Source organism: Talpa occidentalis, unplaced genomic scaffold (genome assembly GCF_014898055.3).
Source record: "Talpa occidentalis isolate TD23 unplaced genomic scaffold, MPIMG_talOcc4v2.1 talOcc4.7, whole genome shotgun sequence".
NCBI lineage: Eukaryota > Metazoa > Chordata > Mammalia > Eulipotyphla > Talpidae > Talpa > Talpa occidentalis.
The window spans coordinates 105,848,528-105,875,510 of NW_023605083.1; the positions used below are offsets into that span (position 1 = coordinate 105,848,528).

At 39.8% G+C, this 26,983-nt stretch overlaps 1 protein-coding gene and 1 long non-coding RNA gene across 5 annotated transcripts in view; both read left to right on the plus strand.

The window, feature by feature from the left end:
* HEATR6 (HEAT repeat containing 6) overlaps positions 1–15,282 on the plus strand; it is a 29,305-nt gene extending 14,023 nt beyond the window's left edge. For all 4 annotated transcript variants that reach the window (XM_054688824.1, XM_054688826.1, XM_054688825.1 and 1 more), the window contains 11 exons: positions 2,734–2,940; positions 3,339–3,438; positions 4,740–5,095; positions 5,892–6,014; positions 6,352–6,438; positions 8,412–8,546; positions 8,862–8,984; positions 9,670–9,794; positions 10,813–10,909; positions 12,427–12,631; positions 14,317–15,282. In XM_054688824.1, the coding sequence (XP_054544799.1) occupies positions 2,734–2,940; positions 3,339–3,438; positions 4,740–5,095; positions 5,892–6,014; positions 6,352–6,438; positions 8,412–8,546; positions 8,862–8,984; positions 9,670–9,794; positions 10,813–10,909; positions 12,427–12,631; positions 14,317–14,888 (2,130 nt within the window). In that variant the 3' untranslated portion in view covers positions 14,889–15,282. The remainder of the gene's footprint in view (positions 1–2,733; positions 2,941–3,338; positions 3,439–4,739; positions 5,096–5,891; positions 6,015–6,351; positions 6,439–8,411; positions 8,547–8,861; positions 8,985–9,669; positions 9,795–10,812; positions 10,910–12,426; positions 12,632–14,316) is intronic.
* A 2,866-nt stretch (positions 15,283–18,148) lies between these two features.
* On the plus strand, positions 18,149–24,055 carry LOC119232448 (uncharacterized). The gene is made up of 4 exons (XR_005122090.2): positions 18,149–18,435; positions 18,670–18,747; positions 20,334–20,894; positions 23,956–24,055. It is a non-coding gene; the product is annotated as an uncharacterized LOC119232448 (long non-coding RNA).
* The last annotated feature ends 2,928 nt before the right edge of the window (positions 24,056–26,983 follow it).

Sequence of the window (26,983 nt, forward strand, 5' to 3'; positions counted from 1 at the left end):
AAGGGAGATATGAAACTTCTTTCAGGAGCTGTCCTAGTTCCAATACAAAAGCCAAATGAAGGCCCTGAAGAGCCAGTCAGCATTCCTAAAGAGGTCTACAAAAGATCAAAATAATTAATAAAATTCACCAGTTAACTATATAAAAGCCTTGTTGGTACCCACTCCCAGCAGTGACTTCCTTGTCACTCTTCCAGAAATATTCTAAGACCAAACATGAAAAAGCAAACAGTCAAGATTGACTGAGCTTCCTCAGCAAACACCTCTGCTATATTATAAGTAGCAGAAAAGGAAAAGTGCGTACATCTTTCAATACCTTTGAATAAGCCTTCACGTTCAAGGAGATGACTCTACCCACTGGTGAAACTGAGCATAGTGGCATTTTTTAAGATGGAAAGCCTTTCATTTGTCATTGTAAATATTCAGGCAATAAAAACTTAATCAACAAAATGAGCTCTCTGGAGAGCTGTACCCCTTGTGGTTTGCTTGCACATCAGTAATTTCTGCTGAAAGTGCTGATTAAAACTGGTAAACAGTATATTAAATATTGATATAAGAATAAATGAAGCAGAACTTGAACCAGATTCAGCATCACAAATAGCATTATTATAACAACACAGATAAATTAAAGGGAATTAAATCAGAACTATGTGAAGTATAATTTGATATATCAAATTTCTAGATTTGATACCTCTATTTTTATGGGGAAAATTAACCAATTTCACTAACATTCCTTTTGTTTTCATCTGTGATAGTCATGCCCAGAGCTAATTGAGCTGAAAGATTTTGACTTTTGAATATATCATGTCATTTCTTTCTATCATGTGCTCTTTAATTTTATTTGGCTTGTGAGCTGTTGGTTGGGATTGTAGTTTTTAGTTGCCTTCTGAAGATGTAGGGGTTCAGCACAACAGCTACCCTTTTCAGACCAGCCATTTAATAAGGGGTTGGCCTGTGGACCATATCTGACCCACTACCTGTTTTCATATGATCCATGAACTGAGAATGGGTTCTGTGTTTTTAAATGGTTTTTTTTTAAGCCAAAAGAATATTTTATGACGTGAAATGCTAATTTCATTCTCCATAAGTAAGCATTTATTGTTACACATAGTTATTACTTTATACAGTGTCTTTGCCACCATGGTGGAGGTGAGTGGTTGCAGCAGAGATTCTGTGACTGCAAAGTTTAAAATATAAAGTATGTATTACTGGCCCTTTAGGAGAAGTTTCCTTCTTGTGCACATACTCTCTCACTTCCTCTCCCTCTCCCCCACACAGTTTCCTAATGTGTCATTAACTTCCTAACTTTAAGTGATTATGTTTAATTCCAAAGGCTCAATATTGCTATGTAGTACAAATCTGTAGCAATAAATCTTTAGTCTTTATTTATGATTCCACATTACAGAAGACCTGCAGAAATGATTTATTTCTTTGTTACTTGGAGATAATATAGTTGAAAATTTTCTGGAAACCCTTTTTCACACCAAACTCAGATATGCTTCATGTTGAGTAAATATTTAGATTAGATCCTAGAATTAATGTTTATTCCCTGCTTTTAAGAAATCTAAATGTGTTAATAAAGTATTAAAAAAAAAAAGAAAACTAAATGTGTTCAACTGGCATTTTTGAGTGAGCTGGGTACAGTCTTATTTCAGATCACTGATCCTGCATTTATTACCTACATTCTATTTTGGTTAAATTGGCTTGCCTTTTGTGATGTTCTTTTTTCTCTTCTGATGTTCAAAACCCACAAAATCAGCAGTGTACCAATTGAAAGTAATCTTTTAAAATCTTAAAAAGAAAATCTTCATGCATTGATAGTTTTGGTTATATTTAGTAATAGTCCTTTCTTTTATTATCAGAGACCCTTACTGCCAGCAATGTTATCTCCTACACCTAAGAATATTTCTAAAATGTTGGATCATTAATGGTGCCTGCCAAGCAGGATATACATCAAGTTCTTAATATCCTCTTTAATTAACATTGAACACTCATAGATGCTTCAGGATGGAATATAAAGCAGAATGTCCTTAGGTACTTGATATTAAACATTCTGGATGTGTATATATTTTACCCCACTGACTGTTTTGTCTCTCATCAGTGCCTATGCTTGAATAATCTTTAATTTTCCTGCTCACAATTTCAGGTTTTTGTAGTGTGGTATAGCTTAAATTTATTTCTTACTATAAGAAAACCTAACAGCAATGTCATTTAAGGTTTTTTGGTTTTTTTTTTCTTTTCTAAGAAGTGGGGTTAACAGGCCTCCCTGGTGGCGCAAGAGGTTAAGCACTGCACTGTGAAGCAATCCGCAGCCTCTGCAGCATGAGTTCGATCCCTGGCCGGCCAGAGAGAAACCCATATGACGAAGCAGACTTCTCCTGTCTCCCTGCTGCTCCCCTCAGCAGTGTATTTCAGTCAGTCTGCCTGTTCTGTTCCCCACTCTGTCTCTGGTGAATCCTCTCACCCTGCGCATCTCTGGCCTGTACCCCAGCTCTTGTATGCATAAATAAATAAATCTTTAAAAAAAAAAGAAGTGGGGTTAAGGATGGGATAGCTGCAAAGGCTAATTTTAGGGCTTGGTAATTCCATTGTTTTTATTCTAACTAGAATGATCCTAAGTATTTTTTAGGCTTTTAAATGATCCTAAATGCTTTCAGAATTTTAAAGGTATGTGGGAAAAAGGAAATCCAATTCCTGATTATTGAATAACTAATATGAATCATCCTAAATTTTCAGACACGTGCCTGTGCTTTGCAAGTTTTATCCGCCATCTTGGAAGGTTCAAAACAGTTTCTTTCTGTTGCTGAAGATACCAGTGACCACAGAAGGGCTTTTACTCCCTTCTCTGTAATGATCGCTTCCAGCATTAGAGAGTTACACAGATGTCTTTTGTTAGCTTTGGTGGCTGAATCATCTTCACAGACCCTTACTCAGATAATTAAGGTAAATGTGCCAAGCCTTGGGTAGGTCCCAGAGAGGGGTTTCTCATGTTTCAATTTTTTATAAAATTCACATTGTATAAAAGTAACTTGACTTAAGAATAGAACTAAGTAGTAGTTTCATTTAAATATGTCCTATTTCAAAATCTGTGCCAATTTGTCTGATCTTACTTACAATCTCTTTATGTCTAAAAATATGATTTACTAAATACTTATATCTTTAGTAATAAATTGTACCAATGAGACTGTGTTATTCCCTCCTACCCTCACAAAAGACAAAAAAGAAAAGGATTGATTTTCAAATAAAAGCAAAGACTTTTCTTTTTAATTAACAGTATAAGATTTTTGTCTGTGCTGTGGCTTAATCAGGTCTACTTATGAACTCTTCTTTCTGTGTTTTAGTGCCTTGCAAATTTAGTATCAAATTCACCTTATAACCGTCTGAAACTCAGCCTGTTGACCAAAGTGTGGAACCAGATAAAGCCTTATATCCATCATAAAGGTTGGTGGTGGTTTAAAACTATTTACTGCTTTATGTTATCAAAATATAGCTTTAGATTTAAATAGATTATTAAAATAGAGCATTTTGGGGGCCTCCCGTGGTGGCGCAGCGGTTGAGCTCTGGACTGCGAAGCTGCCTGCAGCCTCTGCAGCACCGGTTTGATCCCCGGCCACCGGCAAGGGTCCCACATAGCGTGCAGACCTCTCCTGCCATGTCCTCTGCTCCCCTCAGCATTGTATTTCGTCAGTGAATTCTCTCACCCTCCCACACTTCTGACTGTACCCAGTGCTTGTATAAATTAATAAATAAATCTTAAAAAAAAATAGAGCATTTTTATAGCTCTAAGATATAAAAAGCTCTAAGATTTTTATAGCTCTCCAAGTTTTTTAGGAACCAACTATTGCTAAAACCCCACTTTTAACCGCTTAGCCCCCAATGGAATTCACTGGAAGGAAGTGAACTGGAGAATTCATTGCAGATAATGCCATTTCAATGCTCAGTGCAGTAACTGTTGGGGTGGGGCGGGGGCGCCCTATAGTGTCTAATAGTTCCTATCTTATAGACATATAAAATAATATCATCTAATATCTAGCCCACATTGAAATTTTCCCATTTGTCCCAAAAGGTCTTTTATAGTTTGTTTTTTTAAAACTGGGTTCATTTAAGGTTTATGCATTGCATTTAGTTAATTTACTATTTTAGTCTTTTTAAATCCCATCACCCTTTTTTTTTCTTTGACCATACTGATTTTCTGAAGAATCCAAGTGAATTGTCATATAGAATATCTCACATTTTCATTTTGTTGGATTGTTTCTTTATTATATTCCTTTTTTTTTTTTTTAAGATTTATTTATTTTATTTATACAAGCACTGGGTACAGTCAGAAGGCCGGGAGGGTGAGAGAATTCACCAGAGCCAGAGCGGGGAACAGGACAGGCAGACTGACAAAGAAATACACTGCTGAGCGGAGCAGCGGGCGGCAGGAGAGGTCTGCGCGCCATGTGGGACCCTCCTCCGGTGGCCGGGGAGCAGCCGGGGATCGAACAGGTGCTGCAGAGGCTGCGGGCAGCTTCGCAACCCAGCGCGCTCAACCGCTGCGCCACCGGGGAGGCCCTCTTTATTATATTCTTTAACTTATATTCTGTCCCATATGTTTCCTGTAAGTTGGAAGTTAGAGCTAGAGGTTTAATTAGAGTTAAGTCAAACAAGTATGCCATAATTTTTAATTGTCTGTAGAAGTAATTATGATCCTTATGAAAACTATTCCCATTGTGATAGGTTCTTATTGTTTTCTCTGACAGATGTTAATGTTCGTGTGTCAAGTCTCACACTCTTGGGAGCCATAGTGTCTACTCATGCACCTTTACCTGAAGTTCAGCTACTTTTACAACAGCCCTGTACATCTGGACTCAGCAATAACAATTCAGCAACTCCTCACCTCAACCCTCCTGATGGCTGGAAGAAAGCACCTTCAGGATCCTTTGTAGAGGAAGCATCAGTTAGCTCACCTAAGGGGTCTCCAGAGCCCTGTTGGCTCATTCGACTTTGCATTTCCACTGTTGTGCTGCCCAAGGAGGATTCCTGTTCAGGTAGTGATACTGGTTCTGCAGCAGGAGCCATCTATAAACCATCCCCCATTAGACTGGAGGCTTTACAGGTAAGAGATTGTTTCTTGTTTGAAGTGGAAGTAATCATCCTTTCTTCACAGTCTGATTATAGGGAATCAGTCTGTGAGAATAATGTAAAACTGAGCCATGTGTTGGTGGTGTTAGTGAGAATTACATTTTTAGGTGTGATTGGTTTGTTTTTTTGGTACAGGTGGGGTCTTGGTTAATGAAATGTCAAATACATTCCTTTCTGTTGCAAGTCATTTTAATTATCTCAGCTATTTTATGACATGGGTATAATAGATTATATAATAATTCTGAAAGAAACTATACAGTTAATCTTTGTTTCCTATAATTTAAATAAATATTTAATTCTATGTAAATATCTCTTTATTCTTCTGTCTGCTTAAAGACAACAAATAATTGTTCCCCAAAGAAAGAAAACAAGCCGGAATAAAAGTATTCATGTTTTGTATACTCAAATACAATCTAAGACATAGGTATCTACTGCAAATTATCTGGTTATATTAAGTATATCCTTTGACCTTTAACTCTTTCAGTGTTAGTTTCTTCAACTGAAGTATTCAATTAATACCTACGTCAAAAATTTTTCCCAGGCTTACATGAGATAATATTAATGAAACATTTTATAAATTTATAGAGCCATAAAATTATGTAAATTATTATTTTAACCATATAAGTAAAGATTATGATTGTTTTCCATTTCGTTCAGTATCAGATTTCAACCCCTTGTTAAGTGAGTTATTTCTGAAACATTGAAATATTTTTCTGAATATTATTGTCCTGCATTCAGATCTTAGAGTTAATCCCTTGTTCTCTTTGCAGGTTTTGGCTCATCTGGCAAGGGGCTACTTTTCAATGGCTCAGGTATACTTGATGGAGCTTGGAGAGGTGATTTGCAAGTGCATGGGGGAGGAAGATCCATCTATTCAGCTTCATGGAACAAAGGTAATTTTCATTAAAAGCCATATGCTTTTTTCTTCTCTTTATATTTTCTCTGCTGTACTTGAAGTCTGAGGTTTCTTCAAAGGGTTTTAGGTAGGGAAGTCATACTTACCTCTACTAAGTATGAATTGAATTGAATCTATATATAACCCCAATGAAGTGATTGTTATTTTATTACCAAATCTGTAACTGGTCATTTTGCTCCTGGAAAGAATGTTTCTGACATGGAATTACTGAGAAAAGAATCACTTGGAAATTATTTTTCCCCTTGATTGGAGGTAATGTCCAAACTGAAATGGTTTTTGCCTAACTTTGATCATCTATACTTTTATCTTCTCAGCTTCTGGAAGAACTGGGTACAGGCTTAATACAACAGTATAAACCAGATTCTGCCGTAGCACCTGATCAGAGAGTGCCAGTTACCTTGGTAAGTAAATGTCAACTTAGAGTTTTCTGTTTTCTTAGTGTATCAGTCAGTTGGAGCTTAGGGATAAAGGGGAGTAAACAGTATGGTTTCTTCCGATGTCAAAAATTGTGGTTTGCATTCTTAGGAGGATGTGATACTAACATGAATAGATTTTATTTGCATATGAGTTTATTTGGAGTTTAGTAGGTGCTAGGATTATGTGTATTTGGTTATGATTATGGGTAACTAGTCATCCATGGAAAACCATTTGTATAAAATCTGGTTTGATTACTCATCCTGCCCAAGAGGCAGACTGTAATAGTGGGAAGAGCCAAAGATTTGGAATTAGAAGACATGGAATCAAATCTGGGAGCACCATTTAATGGATTTATGATTATGAGCATAGTTTCCCTTTTAGAGTAGAATAATGACCCTTAATTCATAGAATTATTGGAAGATTGAATGAAACAAACATGCAGGCAAATGGTAGCTGTTCAATGAATGTTAATTCACTGAATGTTAATTCCTATTAAATTCTGTGATCTTAAATTGTTTCTGTTGTCCGCACACTATGTCAGTTCTTTGGGTGAAGAGTACGTGACTCTACCAAAAAAAAAAAAAAAAAAAAATGCCTCTGCTAGTTTCTAAAGCAAAATCAGCTCAATATTAGTGATGTTTTCTCCCTCTGCCTTCTTCAATTTACCTATTTGTCCCCCTTACTATTTCCATTATCCTTACAGTAAATTAAGAATGTCCCTTAGAATGTCTCTTACAGTAAATTAAGCCCTTGTCTCCTTAGACTGCCATTAAAGTCAAAGTGTTATCATTTGCTAAAAGATGAATTGAGTTTTGCTATCAGAAAGACCTGGGTGTGAATCCAGACTTCTCTTGCTAGTGTTGTGATTTTGGGCAAGACTCTTAACTATTCATACTTAGGTATTGTTTCATCTGTAAAAGGGGGATATACTTTCTGTATTGCTGAGTAAATTACCCTAAAGACTTCAGCAGCTTAAAATAATAAATAATAAGTATTTATTCCCTCACATAATTTCTGTGTGTCAGGTATCTAGAGTAGCTTACCTAGGTGGTTCTGGCTCAGGTCTCTCAGGAGGTTGCATTCACGATTTTGGCAGTGGCTGCGGTCAATTGGACTTGACTTGGGCTAGAGGGTCTTCTTCCAAGGTTGCTCACTTAACATAACTGGCAAGTTAGTGCTGACCGTTGGAACTGACCTCTCTCATTTCCTCCTCTTGAGGATCGATCTCTCCAGAGACTGCTCTAGTATTTTCTTTACATGTCAATAGGCTTTCCCCACAGTGAGTGAATTAAGAGAGATAGAGCAAGACAGAAGTTGCAGAGAAAGAAAGCAGCAGCTATAAAAAGATTCAACTCCAGCTCTACCTCTAGGTCCCATGCTTAGAACTGACACATGGCCTCTGGTCTACTCTGGGTCCCTGATTCCTGTGCCCACAAGGGATCAAGTTGAAAGAGCCCTAGCTGGGTAGTGGTTTATCTGTATCCTAGATCAGCTCTGCTGTCCATTAGCAATTTACATTATGTCTGTGCCTTAGTTTCCTTACATGCAAATGGAGATAATGATAATATACTTCATTCAGTTGTACTAGGGGTTAAAATGAGTTGATAATACTCGTAGAGCATTTCGAACAAATACCTTGCTTATGGTAAGCACACTACAAAAACTTCAGCTGTTACTGCTCTGGTTTTTACTATCATAATCTTCATCTTCCTCCTCCTTCTCGTAATCATTATCACTCTTACAGCTTAACTTTAGCAGACTACATTTCCTAATTAGTAAAATGTAAGGATTCAGTAAGTTGTTTTCTAAAGTTAGAAGAATTTATGAGAAGTGAAAGAATTTATCAAAAGCAGTACTTTCAGGAAAAATGTTGCGTTACTAGTCTCTTGGTAGATTTAGGGTCAAGTTGGTTCCACTATGTCTCTTGGGCTGCAGTTTGAACTGTGCCCTATTCCAGGTGGTGATGTTCTGGACTATGATGCTGAATGGTCCATTACCCAGAGCCCTGCAGAACTCGGAGCACCCGACTCTCCAGGCAAGCGCCTGTGATGCCCTGTCTTCCATCTTGCCTGAAGCCTTCAGCAATCTGCCGGTAACCTGAGTGGGGGGAGTTCCTCATCCTTAAATGACACCCCTGAGCATCAGAGCTTGATTTTGATTCTTTTTCATTTTGAACCAACACTTAACATCTCTGAGGAAGATGTGCTTACTTTACTTGAGTGTTGGGTGAGGGCAGTGGAGAACAACAAATGTGTAAACTTAAAATCTTAATGTCTCAGAAAAGCTGTTCTTCCCTGTGCTTTAGAAGGCAGATGGTAGAAATTGGGGTAGCAGAGACTTTAAAGTCAGAAAGATTTCAAATTAAAAAGACCTAGGTTTAAATCCCCATTCTTTTACTTTCTTGCAGGGTGACAGACAGATCCTATGCCTCACCATGCTGCTTGGACTGAATGATAGCAAGAATTGTTTAGTGAAAGCTGCAACTTCAAGGGCTCTTGGAGTCTATGTGCTTTTCCCCTGTCTCAGACAGGTCAGAGTGATCCTTCATAGCTCTGTGTGCCTGTTTTATAGTCTGTATCAGTGCTCTTTTTGGTGGGTACAGAGCCCTGGAATTGGATAGGAAAGGAAAATACTTTGTAATGATTTCTTTAATTGCTAACTAATATAGTAGTACCTGTAGTTCATTTATTTTTAATTACTTAACACGCTGCCCAGAATCCTTGGTGCTCAGAATATACTAAAATTAATGAATGATTGAAAAAAAAAATAGGACATTACCATGCAATAGTAATAATTTAGAAAGCTGATGAAGTTTACTGAGAAGGAAATTAATTCCCCCTTCATTCTTACTTGTGGCACTTACCTCACTGACAGGAGCGCAGAGAATAGAATATATTTTGGAAATGCATTTCGTTGTCAAAACATTGTTTCCTGAAGTGGGGACTATTCCAGGCAGCTGTCACAGGCTGGGTTATAAGATATTCATGAGAGTAAAATCTGTAGGCTCCTTCAGTACCAACTGCGCCTTCAGCAGTTCCCCAAGGATTTTAATGAGTGTTCAAACTATAATATAGAACAGTAAGTTGAATAAAAGAATTTTGATTTCTAAGCAGAAATTTGTAATAATGGCAATTAGCTTTATCTAAAAATAAATTGGAGAATTTCAAAGGTAGCAGTATGAACTCCTAAAGTAACTACAGTGTTTTGTCTTATAGGACATCATATTTGTTGCAGACACAGCAAATGCAATACTGATGTCACTTCAAGACAAGTCTCTGAATGTCCGTGCCAAAGCAGCCTGGTCCCTAGGCAACCTGACTGATACTTTGATTGTCAACATGTAGGTGATTCAGCTCTTTTGCCTTGGGTGACTTCTTAAGTGGAGGTCCCGAGTATCTTTGATTCCCCACTATAAAAGAATTAGCAGTAATTCTCCATATTGTATAATTTTCATGTTATATATTAGAATAGAAAATAATATATGTATTAATATAAACTAATAACATAGTCATAATTATACTTTACAGTCATTTATATATTATAATTATTATATATGCATTATTCTACATAACTGATTAAATTATATGATCAATTGTATTAGACAATCTTCCTGTTTTTCTTTTTTTGTAACTAATAAGATAAATAAGCTATTCTCAATATTTATTAATAATATAAGATAGTATAAGCTTTATGTATATATATAAACAGTACTGTATGCTGAAAATCAAAGTAATATATCCACATTATAGAAAATGTGGAAAATAGAAAAGTAGAAATTCAAAACCTTAGTGATGGATGCCCTACTTAGTAAATAAAATATTTGTATTTTTTAAGTAATATATCCACAGGTAAAAAGATTCAAACAGTACAAAGGGGTTTTCAGTGTAAATCCTTTCTCCTCTTCTAGTCAGCTGTGTCCCCTTACAGTATTCATACACAGGTGTCCTGCTTTTGCTCTGTCATTTATCTCTGACATAGTATATCTAGCATATGACATGTCTGAGTTTGCCTGGTTACTGACTTTTTATAAATAATTATTATTACATAGTCATCACCTTGTGGTGATTATTTAACCATTTCCCTATTGTTGAACATTTAAGTTGTTTTAGTCTTTTATTTGCAGTGAACATTTTTGTGCATGAAACCTCCATTTGGAGATACTCCTTTTGGCTATTCTAAATGTGGATCTACTGGGTTAAAAGGCATGAACTATAAATTCTTGGTATAATCTGAACAGATTTGTTGAGCTGTTTTTCTAAAGTTTTTATGGCTACAGAAGTGAATATACATTTGTATTTCTTTATATACTCAAGTGGGTTTTACCTTTTGACATGTTTTGCCTGCTTTGGGTGGAACAGGGAAACACCAGATCCAAGTTTCCAAGAAGAATTTTCTGGTCTTCTGCTCTTGAAGATGTTACGATCAGCTATAGAAGCCTCTAAGGATAAAGACAAGGTAGACTCACAACCAAGCCTAGTATTTCTCATTTACTTAGTACCTTACAGTTTTATCCTGGCATAGCTGATAGCTTGGTGCATTGTGATATTCCTCAAACTGTCCACCAAATTTATCCCAGATCAAAGGAGACTGAGAGTATACTCAGTTTGGATACTCAGGGCATCCAATGGCTCTTTCCACACTTGTGCATTTTCTTTCCTGTCTTATGAGAAATCAGTGCCATTTGTAATATGCCCATGTTTACTGTTTTTTTTTTTTTAAGATTTATTTTTATTTATGCGTATAAGAACTGCGATGTAGACTAGAGGTGTGGGGGGTGAGGGGATTCACCAGAGACAAAGTGGGGAGCAGAACAGGTGGATCCACTGAAATGCACTGCTGAGGGGAGCAGCAGGTGAGACAGGAGAGATCTGCTTCATCATATGGGTCAGTGCCCTGGCCAGGGATTGAACTCAGGCCGCAGCGCTGGCGATAGTTTCATAGTGCTGAGACTTAACCCCTGCGCCACCAGGGAGGCCCCTGTGTTTGTTTTAATATAAATCTGTTGCTGTATTCATCTTTAAGTAGAATTGACAAGTCCAAAAAACGACGAACCCTTGACTTCAGATATCCCCTGTTTACCAAGTATAAAAAGCATAGACTTGAGCTGTGAGTCAGGCAGACATCATTTAAATCCTGACTGGTCCTTTAGTAGCTCAGTGACCTTTGGTGCATTAATTACCATCTCTGAAAGGCATTTTCCTCATCTATAACATGGGAGTCCTTACATATGCCTCATTGGACTCTGAGATGCCTTATGTTAAAGTCTAGCACAGTACCTGACCTTGCCAGGCACTTACTTTAGTATAATGGTTCTAAAAACCCGGTTAAGTCCATCTTCAGGTTAATTCAATCAGAATTTCTGGGTCAGAGCTTAGAAGTTAGTTTTAGAAAAAGAAAATTGCAAGGTGATTTTAGGATGTTGCAGAGGTTAAGACTATCTAGTAGAAAAAGTATTGGAGTGGAATTTTGAAACGTAGCTTCTCCTTAGCTTGCTACAAACAGCATTGTCCTCCTACCTTGGACCTTGCATACCATCTCTGTAGATTGAGGAAGATGGCACTGAAGTCCAGTCTAACACTGAACAATCTGGGAAGGAGGATCACCTCTCTGATGGCTCAGAATATTAACTGCACAAGACCTTGCAGAGTTCTGAGAACTTGGACCTTTACAAGCTGCATTTTTCATTAACTCTTCTGCTTTAAGATGTTTGGGTTTTTTAAACTAAAACATTATTTCTTGAAACATCTCTTTTTTTTTTTAAGATTTATTTATTTTTATACAAGAGCTGGGGTACAGGCCAGAGGCATGGGAGATGAGGGGATTCACCAGAGACAGAGCAGGGGAGCAGAACAGGCAGACTGACTGAAATACACTGCTGAGGGGAGCAGTGGGCGCAACGGGAGAGCAGTCTGCCATGCCGGAAACATCTCTTCAGCAAAACAGATATCTAATATTTTTACATTTTATTCTAGGTAAAAAGTAGTGCAGTCCGTGCCCTTGGAAATTTACTTCATTTTCTGCAACCATCTCATATAGAAAAACCCAGATTTGCTGAAATCATTGAGGAGTCTATCCAGGCCCTAATTTCTACTGTTCTCACTGAGGCTGCCATGAAAGTTCGATGGAATGCTTGCTATGCAATGGGAAATGTATTTAAAAATCCTGCTCTTCCATTAGGTAGGAAAGTTTCCCTCTTCTCTCTGATGTAACCTTTTTTTAGACACACCAGTCTACATTGATGTTAGAGTTGTTCCTCACAATGTTAGTTGACACAATGTTAGAAAGAATGGAAACACACAGAACACGCAAGTTTAGGGGAATGGTGAAGTGAACCATGGAGCGGGGGTGTGGGGGGTGTGTGTGTGTGTGTGTGTGTGTGTTTTCCCCAACAGGATATTTTGTTGCCATGTAAGATTATGTTTACAAAATCTCTGACAATCTAGGAAAATGCTTCTAATGTTAAGCAAACTAAAAGAGGATATGAAGTTATTTCTGGTGTGTGGTGTGTGATCTCAATAAATGGGTAGGAAAAAAGACTGAAAGGAGATTCACTTAATGTTAAACAGTGGTAGCCTCTGGATAGGATAATGGGCAGATTTTTCTCTGCATTTATTTTCTAAAATTTCTATAATACGCATGTATTGTTTTAACAGGGAAAAAACTGCCATGAGAGAGAGAGAGGATACAAATCAGAACTCTCCTATGAATCCTTTACACTGTAGTGGACTGCTACATAAAAGCAGGGCATCTGACTCCAATTAGTGACTTGCATCTTGATGTATCATCCGTGGCTAAGAGCTTCTTGGGCATGTGGATCATAGCCTCCAAATCTAATCCACTTTAATTGCTAGCTTTTAGCTTATCTGTTTGTCTCTGTGAGAAGATTTGAAGTGTAATAGTATGTTTCTGGAGAGAGAACCATTATGGACCAACAGAGCAAGCCTCAAGTTAGCGAGTCTGGCTCTGATCCCCTGTATTGCCAAGAGTAGATGGACCAGTCATTTGACAGCCTGTTGAATAGTAGCCACGTGGCTTTTCCCACTTCAGAAATAGTTTTTGGTGATCTTGGGCTTTGGTGCTCACTGAGTTGGGTGACTGTCTTCAGAGGCAACAAAGGGGGAAGGGCTGAGAGAGTTAAGGAAACTATTCTACTTAGCAGCCCGTCTTGAGCAATAAATGCACCCCCGAAATGGAGTAGGTTGTGAGTAGTGGTAACTGATGAGGAGGAAAGCAGGTTGATTTCCTGGGGCCAGAAGACAGAAATCAAGGCATCTTCTGAAAATTAGAAAATTCAACCTTTAGTTAATCTGAGGACTGTGTTCTCCCAGTAGCTGCTTAGATGGTATTTTCTTTTTCTTTGCAATAAAGTGTACAACTTGCTGTTGTCAGAGCAGTGTCTGGATGCTAATGTGGGTGGGGAAATTGTCTTTTACCAGTACAGACAGCGCTGGATATTGTTACAGCTTGCACACTGCTCAGAAGCTCACAATTGACAGGACAAGTGGGACTGCACTCCATTCAGCTCCTCCCACCAAGCCTTGTTCCTCAGGGCAGAATCCTCTCAGGAGAAGCCTCTTCTAAGTTGCCAACGTCCTGGTTTAGGGTAATAGATGTCCTGAGCATACGCAGGCTTCTCCAGGGAATGAAGGAGGTTTGGGAGTCAGTACTCCCCACTCACATGGGGTCCCACAGGCAGTCACTCACCATGATCTTGTAGGATTATTAGGAGAATGAAATGAAAACAAAATGAGTAACTTGAACACTTGAACACAGTGTATATACTTGCTTCTCCTCCCTCTCCCTATCACACACACTTAATATCTAGGCCTTTATTTGTTATAATGACTGTGGATTCTTTCTAGGAACTGCCCCATGGACGTTCCAGGCCTACAGTGCACTGACTTGTGTTGTGACATCATGCAAGAACTTCAAAGTACGCATAAGATCTGCTGCTGCCCTTTCCATTCCAGGCAAGAGAGAGCATTATGGGTCGGTTGGCCAGTATGCTCAGATCTGGAATGCATTAGTCACTGCCCTACAGAAGAGTGAAGATACCACAGACTTTTTGGAATTCAAGTATTGTGCCAGTCTGCGGACACAAATCTGCCAGGCGCTAATTCACCTCCTGAGCATCGCCAGTGCCTCAGACCTGCCCTGCATCAAAGAAACCCTTGAGCAGAATGGGGACATGGTCCAGTCCTATATCCTACAGTTTTTAAAATCAGGAGCAGAGGGAGATGACACCAGAGCATCCTATAGCCCACAGGAAAGAGATCAGATGGTGAAAACTGCCCTGGAACACATAAGTGGTATTGAGTCACTGACTGGCGACTCGGCCAAAAAAGCCATCATGGGCTTTTTAGAAGATATTCTGACTGTTTATTTTGATTCATCTGAATCACAAGATGCACTCCTAGAATTAACAAATCGGTGAATATTCCACCATATTTTCCAAGTGTCAAGTGGTAGGAGGAAGGCCGTAGCTTAAGTGTCAGATATGTGGGATTTCATTTTAGGGGCAGAAACAATCCATCCATTATTTATGTAGAATGAGTTAGCAATTAAAATTTTTTCTTGAAAGGCTCAGCCACTTCAGAGGTGGTTCCACTACATTAGCCATGGTCTGGGTCATTGCGACCCAGTTTCTCTTACTGAGTACCCAGGAGCCAAGGAGCTGGGATGTGGTATGAGCTGAGCAGAGTGGAGGATTGTGAAAGGTGTTTAGTCACAGAAGATTTTTTTTAAAAACAACACAAAAGGAGTTAGGAATTAGAATGTTGTATATTGTGTCTCTGGGAGTTGTTTTTCTTTTGTAATAAACTAATGAACATAGCATGCCCGTATCTCCTATTTTTATCAAGTTACATTCATAAACAGCTACAAGCAGAGCAGATGATCAGCCAGTTTTCTCTAGGCACAGCTGTGTGGGTTTCCAAAACACTGAAGCAGTTCCTTAATGTTGGTAAATAGCTGCCACGCGGAGCTCTGCCACCCCCTGCACTTTTCCCACAATCCAGTAACCAGAGTTAACTCCTGGCCCACGGGCCAGTTCACCAGCTATTACATCAACTTTTAATTTCCTAATGCCTTAGGAGAGGGCGATCCCACATGAAAATATGTAAGGTTTTTGCCACCTTTGAATTTGTGTCTTAAAAAAAGGATTATTTATTTGAGAGATTTTTAAATTATATTTTGATAATACCCAAGTGGTTACTAAAATAAATTTTCACTGAAGAATTATTTACATTGGCATTTTGCATTCATCTCTGACCACCACCAATTTATTGATAGTGATAACAATCAGGAATTTAAAGATACATAAGAACTAAGTAGAATGTTCCACACAAAATTTATTGATAGTGATTAACAATCAGGAATTTAAAGATACATAAGAACTAAGTAGAATGTTCCACACAAAATTTTACTTGATGTGGGATAAGTAAGAACCAAGGCATAGCAAGTCCTCAAATAACATCATTTCCTTTCATATTACTATATTGAAGAGAAAAAAATCTATTTGCGTGCCAGGGTCACTGTGGAGTTCGTACATCCCCTGTCTACATGCGTTTTCTCTGGATACTCTTTATTTCCTCTTATGTCTGAAAGAGGAGGGGAGGAAGACAGGGAGCCAGGGAGAGAGATGGAGAGGGACTCAGAGTACGTTTGTAACAGACTCCTCTCTCTCACACACCCAAACTCAAACCCAAATGAAAGTAAAGAAAAACTCCAACCACCAAAGGGACACAGGGAAAGTATGTCTAAGATCCTGATTGTGGTGATAGTTTTGTGGATTTATGCATATGGCCAAACTCATTTAATTGTATGCATTAAGTTGTGCAGGTATTTTTGTATACCAATTAAACCTCAATAAAACTTAAAAGTCCAAAAAAAAAAAAAAAAGATGGGCATATCAGGTTCATTAGTATGTTTAAGTTGCCTGGTCTGAGTGTGTGTGTGTGTGTGTGTGTGTGTGTGTGTGCCTGCAATGGGAGGGTGTCCTGTTCAGGGTGTGTGCCCACCTTGCAGCCTGAGCTGTCAGGGTAAGCTCCAACCACCCTTGACCCTGAACTGGAGTAAGTGGGTTGGAAAATGAATGAGTGAATACAAGTTATTTATTACTATTAGAAATGTTTTGGTTCTTTGTTTTGAAGTTTGGTAATATTTTTGTGACCAGAAATAAGCAGCAGGAACTGAACTGTCATATCAGTTAGCCTGGAATAAAATTGGTTTTCTTTATGCATCATGCCACTTTAAGTCATGGTTTTCAAGAATCTTACTGGCGTGAAGTGAGGACTTTGTCTTTATAAGGTGCGGTTGGGAATGTTATTTATTGTTATGTAGCTTAAAATGAGTTTGAGGGCACCAATTGTCAGTTTTTCTCCTTTACTCTTAAGCTGCTCTCTTCCCCCTCTTATGTGTTGCTGGTTGCTCAGAGTATGCTGCTTAGCAGAGATTGAGGAGCAGAGTGCTCCAAGTCATTGAAAGCCCAACTTTGCAGTGGTAGAGTGCAAGTTTCTTCCAAAGAGACTAGAGGCACAGTAAAAACAGCCATATAGAACATTCTTTAAACTTGCTTTTCTTTGGAAATGATTGTAGAAGCCTATCGGAGGGCCTAGGGAAATGAGTTGAACTTATACTGATGTATGATGAATGTATGATGAATCTTGGAGCTTCCTTCTCTTGAAGAAGGAAGTTCTCAGAAGCAACTTGTTCACTTGTCATTTTTGTAAAAGTTAAAATATGACTTGCAACTCAAGTTCTTTGAGCTTTCACAGGTAAGTTTCTTGATAAAATGTGTGAAATGATTTCTAATGTTTCTGTTGGGTGATTCACTCTTATCCTTAGTTTATCTTAATAAAATCCTGGAAATCCCAGGAGACCAGGTATGGGTTTCTGTCCTGGTGACATCTGACCCCCTCCTCATGGCGGATGTAGCTGTACAGCAGGGGCAGGAGTGCCCCTCTGATACCTTGGGCTGGTCCTGCTGTAGAGCTGCCATCGTGAAAGGAAGGCACTGAGACCATAAGGACTTAGAACTTACTCTGATGCAGAAGTAGCAGCAAGTCTGCTCTGACTCCAAACTAATTCAGAATGCCAAATTCTGAACTTTCTTTTGATATTTAAAAGAAAAGCAATTGAAGGAGGGGTTAACCCTGGACAGATGGTCAGAGCCTTAGTTCATTAAACTAACAGCATTAGGAAACATCACTGATATCCTGTGTTAAACCTTTCCTGTGACCACTAAAAGAAACACACTATTTCTTGCCTACTTCCGGAAAGTAGTAGTCAATGGTAGTAACTACAACGGTAATTACGGAGAGCTAACAAGTAAATCAGTAAAGCCAGCATCCTGACAGTCAGGGCAGACAGAAACCTCCCACGGGACACCAAAAGCATCCTTAGTTTTGATATTTTACATGAGTACAGGCGGTAAGCCACATCTCACCGTCTTTCCAACATAAGAGCTGAGTTCTAGTCACTCTGCTCCATTCTGCCTTCATAAACACAGTGCAGTGGTTAAGAGACAGGGCTTAAATCCTGGCCCTGTTGTTTTCTACCTGAACATCACTTCAGCTCTCATCTAAAAATGGGATAAATCCGTCTTCCTCATAAGGGTATTATAATGATTAGATTACTTAATACATGGCAAGTCCTTATAACAGCTTCTGGTTCTCAAGAAATGTTAGACATATATTTGCCTTGAATTTTTAGAGCACTAGGAAGACATGCTGTCAATGCATTGTGAGGTTTCATGATGACCAACAGTTGGATTCCCCTGACTGCACTTTTAGGTTAGGTGTTAGCTTAGATGCCTCAAGTAGACAGAACAGTATCATGAAACCCCATTCACCCCTCAGCTTCAACTAGTATTAATGCTTCGGCACTCTTGTTTCATCTATTTCCTCCATACCCTATTATTTGGGAGTTAATCTCAGACATGGCATTCCACACCTAAATATTTCAGTATGTGTCTTTAAATGGTAAGGATCTTTTTTTAAAAAATCGTAATTGTAATACCATTAGCACACATTAAAAGTAATCTAGTAGTATAGGAGAGACACCCCAGGGCCTGACAGAAACAGCTCTTCATTTTGCCCCCACCCCCAGATCCCTCATGGGCAAGGGAAAAGACTAGAAGTTTGAGAAGCCATGCACTTAATGGGAGTAGAAACCCCTTTTCTAGTTCTGCTTCATGACTGAGGGCCAGTTTTCAGATTACAGATGCAGTTTGCAGAAACTTCAGAACTATACCTGGTTTTTCAGGACAACGGCAACTTAATAACTGTCCTTGGGTAAGTTATTTGACCTCTTATCTGTCAAATGTACTGGATAGTTTCAGGAGAGGATCATATAATGTGTAAGGCATCTGGCTGGGTGCCCAGTGAAATATGGGACCTCTTGTTACACTTTTCTTTGATGTCTTTCCTGGGCTTGAATGTCTCTGTCTCATTAGAGTAAGATCACTGGAGGGGGATCTGGGGTAGAAGTGTCTGTTTGTTTCTAGTGTAAACCAGAGCCCTAAAGTCTAAAGAGATCCTTAGCTCCAGTGCACAAGGACATTACATTAAGGTCCAAAGTCTCAAGTAGTGAGTATTCATTTGTTGTTTCTGTAACACTCAAGGACTACAGCACTGCAATGGGTAACAGCTCACCGGGGAGGGAGGTGGTGCTACAACCCCTCTGAGGGCATTTCGAAACAAGTGGTTTGTGTCATTTGCAAAATCCTTTCCCTTGAGAATTATTGCTCTATAATCTACCCCATGACCAACTTGTACTTACTATAATAATGCAGGTGTATTTTTAATTAGAAATTCTATTAAAATGTCAATACCTCTGATGACCTCTGACATCAGAGGTCAAATGAGAAACCTCAGCAGTTCTCCCATTGCAGTGACTATGCAGGCATTTCTGCTCACAAATCTTTTCCCTTTGCAAAGCATGAGTGAAAGCTCTCTGCCTGCCTGTGTCTATGCACGTGTCTCTCATTTCCTTTCTCCTTTTCCTAATAAACTTGTCCTTTTAAAATGAAAAGAAAAGAAACCTCAAATGGTCATTTTTATGAATGCTTAAAAGAACATTTGATAAAATTTAATGAACTTTACTGATTAAAAAATTTTTTACTCAATGAATAAAATAGATATTTTATTAAAATTATAAAATATATCTACCATATCAGTGATTTCCCTTACAAAGTCATAACCAAGTAAGACCAATCTGTCATCACCATTATCTAGCACTAAGATTTAATAGCCAATGGGATTAAATAACTAAAAGAATTTTTCAAAAACAGTTCTGAAATCTCTGACTGAATTTACAAATCATTATTTGCAGAAAAACAGCTTAAAATAATAGAATGAATGAAAGTTCTGTAAGGTAGCTCATTACAATGTAAGTATACCAAAATCTGCAGTTCTTCACAGAAGTAACCAGTGATTTTTTTTATGTTGAAAAAAATGCTATTCATCATAACAAAAAAATGTGAAATACTTGGGAATAAATTTAAAGCTTGTGTAAAGATTTTGTGGGAAAGTAAAAAATTTTACTGAAGTTCCTGAAAGATGACATTTTAAAGGGAGAGTAGATATACCCTGGTCCTCGATAGGACGCAATATCCTGAGAAGACCACTTCTCTCCAAATCTATATGCTTAACTAAATTCCCATCAATTTCCAAATAATATTTTTTAATAATAAAAGGATCCCAAAGTTCATCTGGAAAAGTAAAGGCAAAAATTCAAAGCAAGGAATCAGGTTTTTCAACACCACACTGTGGTGGAAAAGAGAATTTCTTCGTAATTTCTCAACCTTGGTTAAGTCCATAGCCCTGTTCACTAAATAAAAATTCATCTTCCATCCTCTTTTCTGTCCCACCCCATCCAGTCTCTCCCAGTGAACGCAGCTCTGGACCTGGACACAAGACAAGGAGCAGCAGTTTCAGAGAGGAAAGTGGAGCAGGAAGCGCAGGGAAGGAAGGAAGAACTCAGAGTCAGGGCACTGGCCGTAAATGAACCTTTCCTTCCACTCTCTGGCTCTCTCCTGGCCCAGACTCTGAGACAGACAGACACCTGGACCCGCATCCCAGATGCAGACAGAGCTCCCATGAGCCGGACAGACACCTGGACTGCATCCCACATGCACACAGCCAGAGCTCCCAGGGGAACTCTCTGTTTCTGTTCTCAGGAAAGGGCAGGAGGGCCCATTTACACCTGAAAATGGGGGAATCCAGTGTGTGGTTTCTTGTCTCCCACACTGGCCGCTTGGTATTCCTCGGTATTTGGCACAGCAGTGGCTGTGGCAGTCAGGCAGGTGCCTAAAGCTCCTCTCTCTCTCTCTGGGCCTTCTTATTTGACCTGGTAAAGTGAATTTTTGCTAACAAGACTCTGACATCAGAGAAATTTGAAACTGCGGGCTTGAAGAGCAACAGTGATGGAAAATGTTTGGGTAAGTATAATAGACTTTTAAACTTTTCATCATAAGCTTTTTATAACATCTATAACCAGTGAGGGAAAAAACTTATTATCTCATGATGTTTTCAATGGTTATAGATGGTAGTACACATGAAAATTACAAGACAAAGAAGAGCCTCAGTTCTACGGTCAGATTTCTAGGGTTTGTTTTGGTTTAATTTTGTGTTACTTTGTTTTGTTTCTCTGTATTCCACAGCTGAATGAAATCATCTGGCTAAATATTTTTTAATGAATGAAAATCATTTATGCAATATGAATCCCTAGACTCAAAATATAGTGCAATCTTATGCCTAATTACAATCATAACTAACATTGGCTGTATTGTATGGTAGGGTAAAGAAAATATCAGGCTTTTCTGCCCTTCCGCCATCAGGATAGATGATGGATCCTTGTCCTGAATGCATGCCTGATGGCGGGCACCTGGAATAGGGTGTGGGCATAGGTAGATGGGATTCAGCTGAGCTAAGACTGTGCTTTTAAGGGTGGCGTCACGGGGACGCCAGCAGCAGCAGTAGAAGCCAAGAAGCTGAGAAAGAAGCCGAAGCAGAAGCCGAAAGAGAAGCCGAGAAGCAGCAGAACGAACGCCAGACAGCCCAGATAGAGTGAGGATTTGCTGGGGGCCGGGAGGCTGCCAGCTTCCCGGCCCCCCAGCACCCCTGCCTGCCATGTACCCGCTGAATCCCAACAAAAACCTGCAAAATCACTGAGGACTCTGACTACTCCTTTACCCGGTCTGCATGGGATCAGAAAACCTGCACTGTGTCCAGTCCTGCCTTACAGTATTTACCAAGCACTGAAAAGATCCCGGATAGCGCTGATGCATTTATAACCCTCAGACCATCCTATTATATACAAGATTATTTTTCAGCTATTTTTATTACTTATTTAGCAGCTTGTCTCAGAGAGCAAATTGTAGAGGTAAACTGTAGCAATGTAGGGCAGCGGCCAGCAGATGGAGACAGAGGACACAAGTCATTCAGACTCAGGGTTTTTACCGAAGCTGTTTTCTCTGACACAGGAGTGGCAACACCTGGGTATCAATCAGGTTGCTCTCATTTGAACACTGCTTCTGGAACCTGGCTGCTCATTGGAATCACTTGGGGGAATGTTAAACAAGCAAACAAACAAACAAAAAAAACTGGGTTCTGAGTTTTGTGGTCTGGAGTGTGGTCTTGTCATTGGGAGCTTTACAACCTGCACAGGTGTTTCTAATTACAGCCATTTTGCCGCCGGCTACCTCAGAACCTGCAACCACCACCTTGGAACCTGCAACCACCACGAGTCTCGAGCTGGCGTGTTTCAGAATCATCTAGAGAACTTGTGCAAAACAGACCCAGGCTGCTGTCATCTTCATTCTTCTGAGAACCAGCGCAAACTGAAATGGTGATATATTCAAATTAAGGTGGTTAAACATATAACCAGGACTAAAACTGATACAGTCTCATACTAGATGCTAATATATTAGAATGACAGCAAGCATCAAATGTTTAAGAAAATGTTATAGGAGAAAGCACTAACTATGAACTGAATCTTGTCCTGGAAATGGAGAGCTCAGATGGGTGAGCCCCGGATGAGCTCACATAACTCAGAGCAGGTCCCCAATGCCAGGCAGGCAGGTTTCCTCCTCAGAGACGCCCAGGTTCCCCATGTCAAGCTCTGGGAGAAGTTTTTTTTTATTCTTTAATTTTATTTTATGTAATTCTTATATCATTTTCATTTTTGCACAATGTATGCATTTTCATTTTGGTTATATTCCTCATATAATTCCCACCTCCCCTTATTTTGACCCTAATCCTTGTCTTCTCCACCCCCCACCCCCCACCGTCACCCCCACCTCAGTAGTGTGTTTCTGGTCTACAGTTAGTTGACTATTGATTTTGATTTTTTCTTTATTATAATTAGTCTTTTTCCTGGTCCCTTATTTAGGTTTTCTAAGTTCCTGCTATGAGTGAGACCATCAGTATTTTTCTTTTTCTAGATAGAGTTGGCATTCCATGGGGGGATTAGGGAAATGTAGACCTGCTTGGGCCTCTGGATTCTAACCTTCGTGGGGTATACACCCCAAATTTGTTTTTACTCACTTAAAATACTTTAACGAAAAGGTTTAAATTATTTTAATATTAGAACCATCATAGATTAATTTTCTATATAAAAGTAATGATTCTTGATTTTTCCATATAAAAGTAATGATTCTTCATTATGGGATATTTGAAAAATACAAAACAGTATTTATGTGCAAGTAAAAAATAATGAGGTAATCATTAATATAGTTTTGATACGTTTCATTTCAGACATTTTTCATGACCTATGTATTTGTGACATGAGTTCATGCTACACAAGTGGTCTCATTCACACTCCAAATTAGTGTGTGCATGTGTACACTCCAGAAATCAGCCTATTAATCATGATCACAAGCTATATTCTTCTCTGCAACCTCATATCTCTTTAAGAGTATATTGTAAGTGCTAAATACTCTTCTAAAACATGACTTTAATAACTGGGTAGTAGTCCATAGTATCCATTGACCATAATTTAACCAAATCTCTATTGTTGGATATTGTTTTTCAATTGTTGACTTAGGTGCAATTCTTTAATGTGTGATGTGAGACAGAGATGTAACTTTATGGGTCTCTGAGTGGTTAGTCCATTGTCTCTGCACCACTGGCTTGATAACCAATTGTCCTGTTCCTGGATTTCATGTGCCTCCCTGCTCAGATACATTCCTGTATTCCTGCAGGACTATGTGTGGCTTCCTGTTCTATTCATCCCCCTGCTCCTCTACCCTCCTGTGAGTCCCAAGCTTCTTTAACTGTTTGGCTTCATAACAAAGGTCAGTAGGCAGATGGCCAACCAGACACGGCAGGTTCTGTTCTTGGTCCCTTGACTGGGTATAGGACTTGACACTACCTTTTCCTTGGGAATCTCAGCTGCAGCTAATTACTACAGAATATTTAATATGGACACTTAAAACACTTCCATTCAAGTGGGGGAAATGTTTTGAAGATGGAAGAAATAACTCTTCTTTCTAATTGCAGTTGTCATCCTTAAGAACACCCGATATGGCAGCAGTCCAGGAGATGGCGCTGTCCCCGGAGAACCAGATTTCAGTAATTCTGCACAGTGAGTCCACACTGCTGCTGTCTTTGAGTTCTTGTGTCTGCCTTTTGGAGTTGTTCTCTCTCCTTCCTCTCTGTTCACATTGTCAGCTGTCACTCTGACTCTAGCAGCCCTCTTTCTTGTGATTTTTCTGTTTCTGATCATCTGTGGCTTACAATCCTAATAATTAAGCTCAGTGACAGTATTGATTGCTACCATGTACTGCCTGCCTATTTTGTGTCAGACTCTAACTAGTTTAATTCACCTCTAAATCTTGCCACAACTCTATGTGTAGCTAATATTGCCCTCATTTTTCAGAGATGAGAATTTTTTAGAAGTGAATTATAATAGAATTATATCTAAAATGAGGTTGCATAGGTGTGTATCCAAGCTTGAAGGAGTCTCCTTTGAGGAAGGTCTGAACCTTTATTCACAGGAAGGAGGGCCACAGAGAGCAGAGTCACTGCAGAGGGAGCTAGAGCATAGCAGGGGCGACTGCAAAGCCAGCATCTGGAGAGGGTAGGAAAGGACTAGATCAAGAGTTGAAGTGGAAGCAGGTAGCAGGTGTTTGTTCAGAAGGATGACACGCATTCCTGTATCTAAAGAAGGATACAGAGACATTTGGGATTTAAGCAAGTTATCTGGTCACATATTTTGAGAGAGAGCAGATATTGTTGCTGAATTCAGAGGCCAGAGTTCCTTAATGCAGTTGAGCCAGTTGGCTGCAGTGGTTGAAGGCTTGAAAAGGCATCCTTTAGAAGCTGCTGTCTCACTCCACCCCCTACTCTCCCATCACCACCACCCTCCAGTCTCCCCAAATAAGCTATGTGCATTCACATCCTTTCCATCAGGGTCTGGAGGAACTCCAACCAAGACAGCCTGGCCCACCATTCCCCAAGTCTACATTTCTTGCCCTGAACTTGAAATCATATTTTCAGCTACCTATCAGAAATTTCTAATTGGGTGTCTGTGTGGGAACTTTTTTTCTGTTTGTGATTATTGACCATGGGCCTGAAAGGGAACGAAGAGCCTGTTCCATTTGACTTGATTTTTGAGCAAGTATTATACTAAGACATCAGGGAAAATACCAGGATGAGTAAAATGATGGTGGTGGTGGGGTCCACAGGACAGCCTCCCTGCATTTCTCAGCCTCCTTGATAGCTCAGGAGCCATCTCCTCCTGGAAGCCTGTCTTAATCTGTCCTGCACCCTGTCCCTCAGCCCATTCAGGTTTGTCGCCCCCCCCCCATATCATCCCTGTTTACCTACACAGACTCATGCCCCCTGAAGAAGAAGAATGTGACCCCCCTTAAGAAGACAATGGGGCGCTTTACTCTCCTTGCTATCCTCACTGCCTGACTCAAAGTCTGGCACATGGTAGGTGATCAATAAACAGTTACTGAACCAAACCTTGCAATAACCTCACCAAATTATCAAGACTTGAGGTTCTGATCATTCCTGCAGATTCCTTTTTAGGTACTAGGCCATCACTAAGAGCACCAGCCAACACTTGCCTCAGTGAAACAGAAACACCACCCCTACCTGTTTCCCTCCAGCCCCTTGGAAATGGGCTGCTCTGCTTGGCAAAGCTGGGGCCCCCAAAGCATCTGCAGGTGGCCCTCCTCTGCTAGTGCTCACCTAACCCTGCATTCTGACTGGCACGGACCCACCCCTCCACCCCCCATTCTGATGCTGTAGATCTGGGGTGGGGGCCAGTGTTCTGCACACCTACCCAGCTCCCAGGTGAGGCCTCTGTGCTGCTATCTGATCATCCTTTGACTAGAGGTTACCAATCTCTACCCAGCTGTCCAAACTAGCAAAGCAGTCCAAATTTTGTAAGCAACTATTACTTTTGTCACTGTCCTTCTCATTAGGTCAGCTTCTGTACTTCCGCGTGTATAGGTGTTTTTGAAAAGTCCCCGTGTCTTTCAAAGAACAGTGCCTGTTTGCATCCTCCCCTACCCCACCCCTCCATCCCTGCATGCCAGCCTGTATATGAAGTGGAAAGGAAAGGGGAATGGGTGCTAATTAGTGACATTCATTACATTCCCAGCTCTGCAGGTGCCTGAAGCTCTCTGGGCCTCTGTTTCCTGTCCTGTAAAATGGGTGCATGGTGCCTGGTCTGTCTGTTTCAGGATGAAAGTAGGCGATTGCAGAGAGCAGCAGTTTCCCAGTGTCAGAATGGATTTCTAGTTCTGCTCTTCCATAACCTGTGACCTAGGAAAAATCACCTGTCATCCCTGAGCCTCACTTACTCATCTGTAAATTGGAAGGGAAAAATAGATAAGGGCTATGTAAATGTGTCAAGCCTGAAGTCTACTAGATGTGCCATGAATATGGGATCTCTTCCCCACACAAAGAGCTGTTAAGGGGATTTAAAAAGATCTTCTCAGTAAGATCTCCCTGCCCATCCCTATCCAAAATGTCAAGCCCCAGCCTCCCATCCTCACCCTGTCCATGTTGCCCTTGTTTTCCTTGTTGCTTATCACTATCTTTTCCCTTATTTGTCTTTTGTATTATCTCCCTCCCCCACTAGCTGACTCTGCTGAGCAGCAGGGGATTTTGCCAGCATTGCATTAATTTATGCTCAGGGTCTACAACAGCCTTAAGCACATGCATCTTTGTTAAAAGCATGGAGTGGCACTGCTCTGGATGTTGTGCTATTGTGTTATCACAGTTCATTTCTTCCACACCTCTGAAGCCAGTGTAATGCACATGTACAGGCATGAAGCTTTTAGAAAAAGCCCCAGCAGGAGACAGTTTAAGCTGAGACTGTGGGGGGGACAGAAGGCAGGGGGGTGGCTTATAGTAGGATGCACAGAGCAATTAACCCAGCAAAGAACTGCTGGGTAATAAGGGGAGAGTCTTCTGGGTGGCCCTCAAATGGAATATTGTTCCTTTCTCGCTCTCCTTAACCGTGGGCACAATAGATGAATCCTGCTCTCTTATAAACCAGCGGAGTCCATAA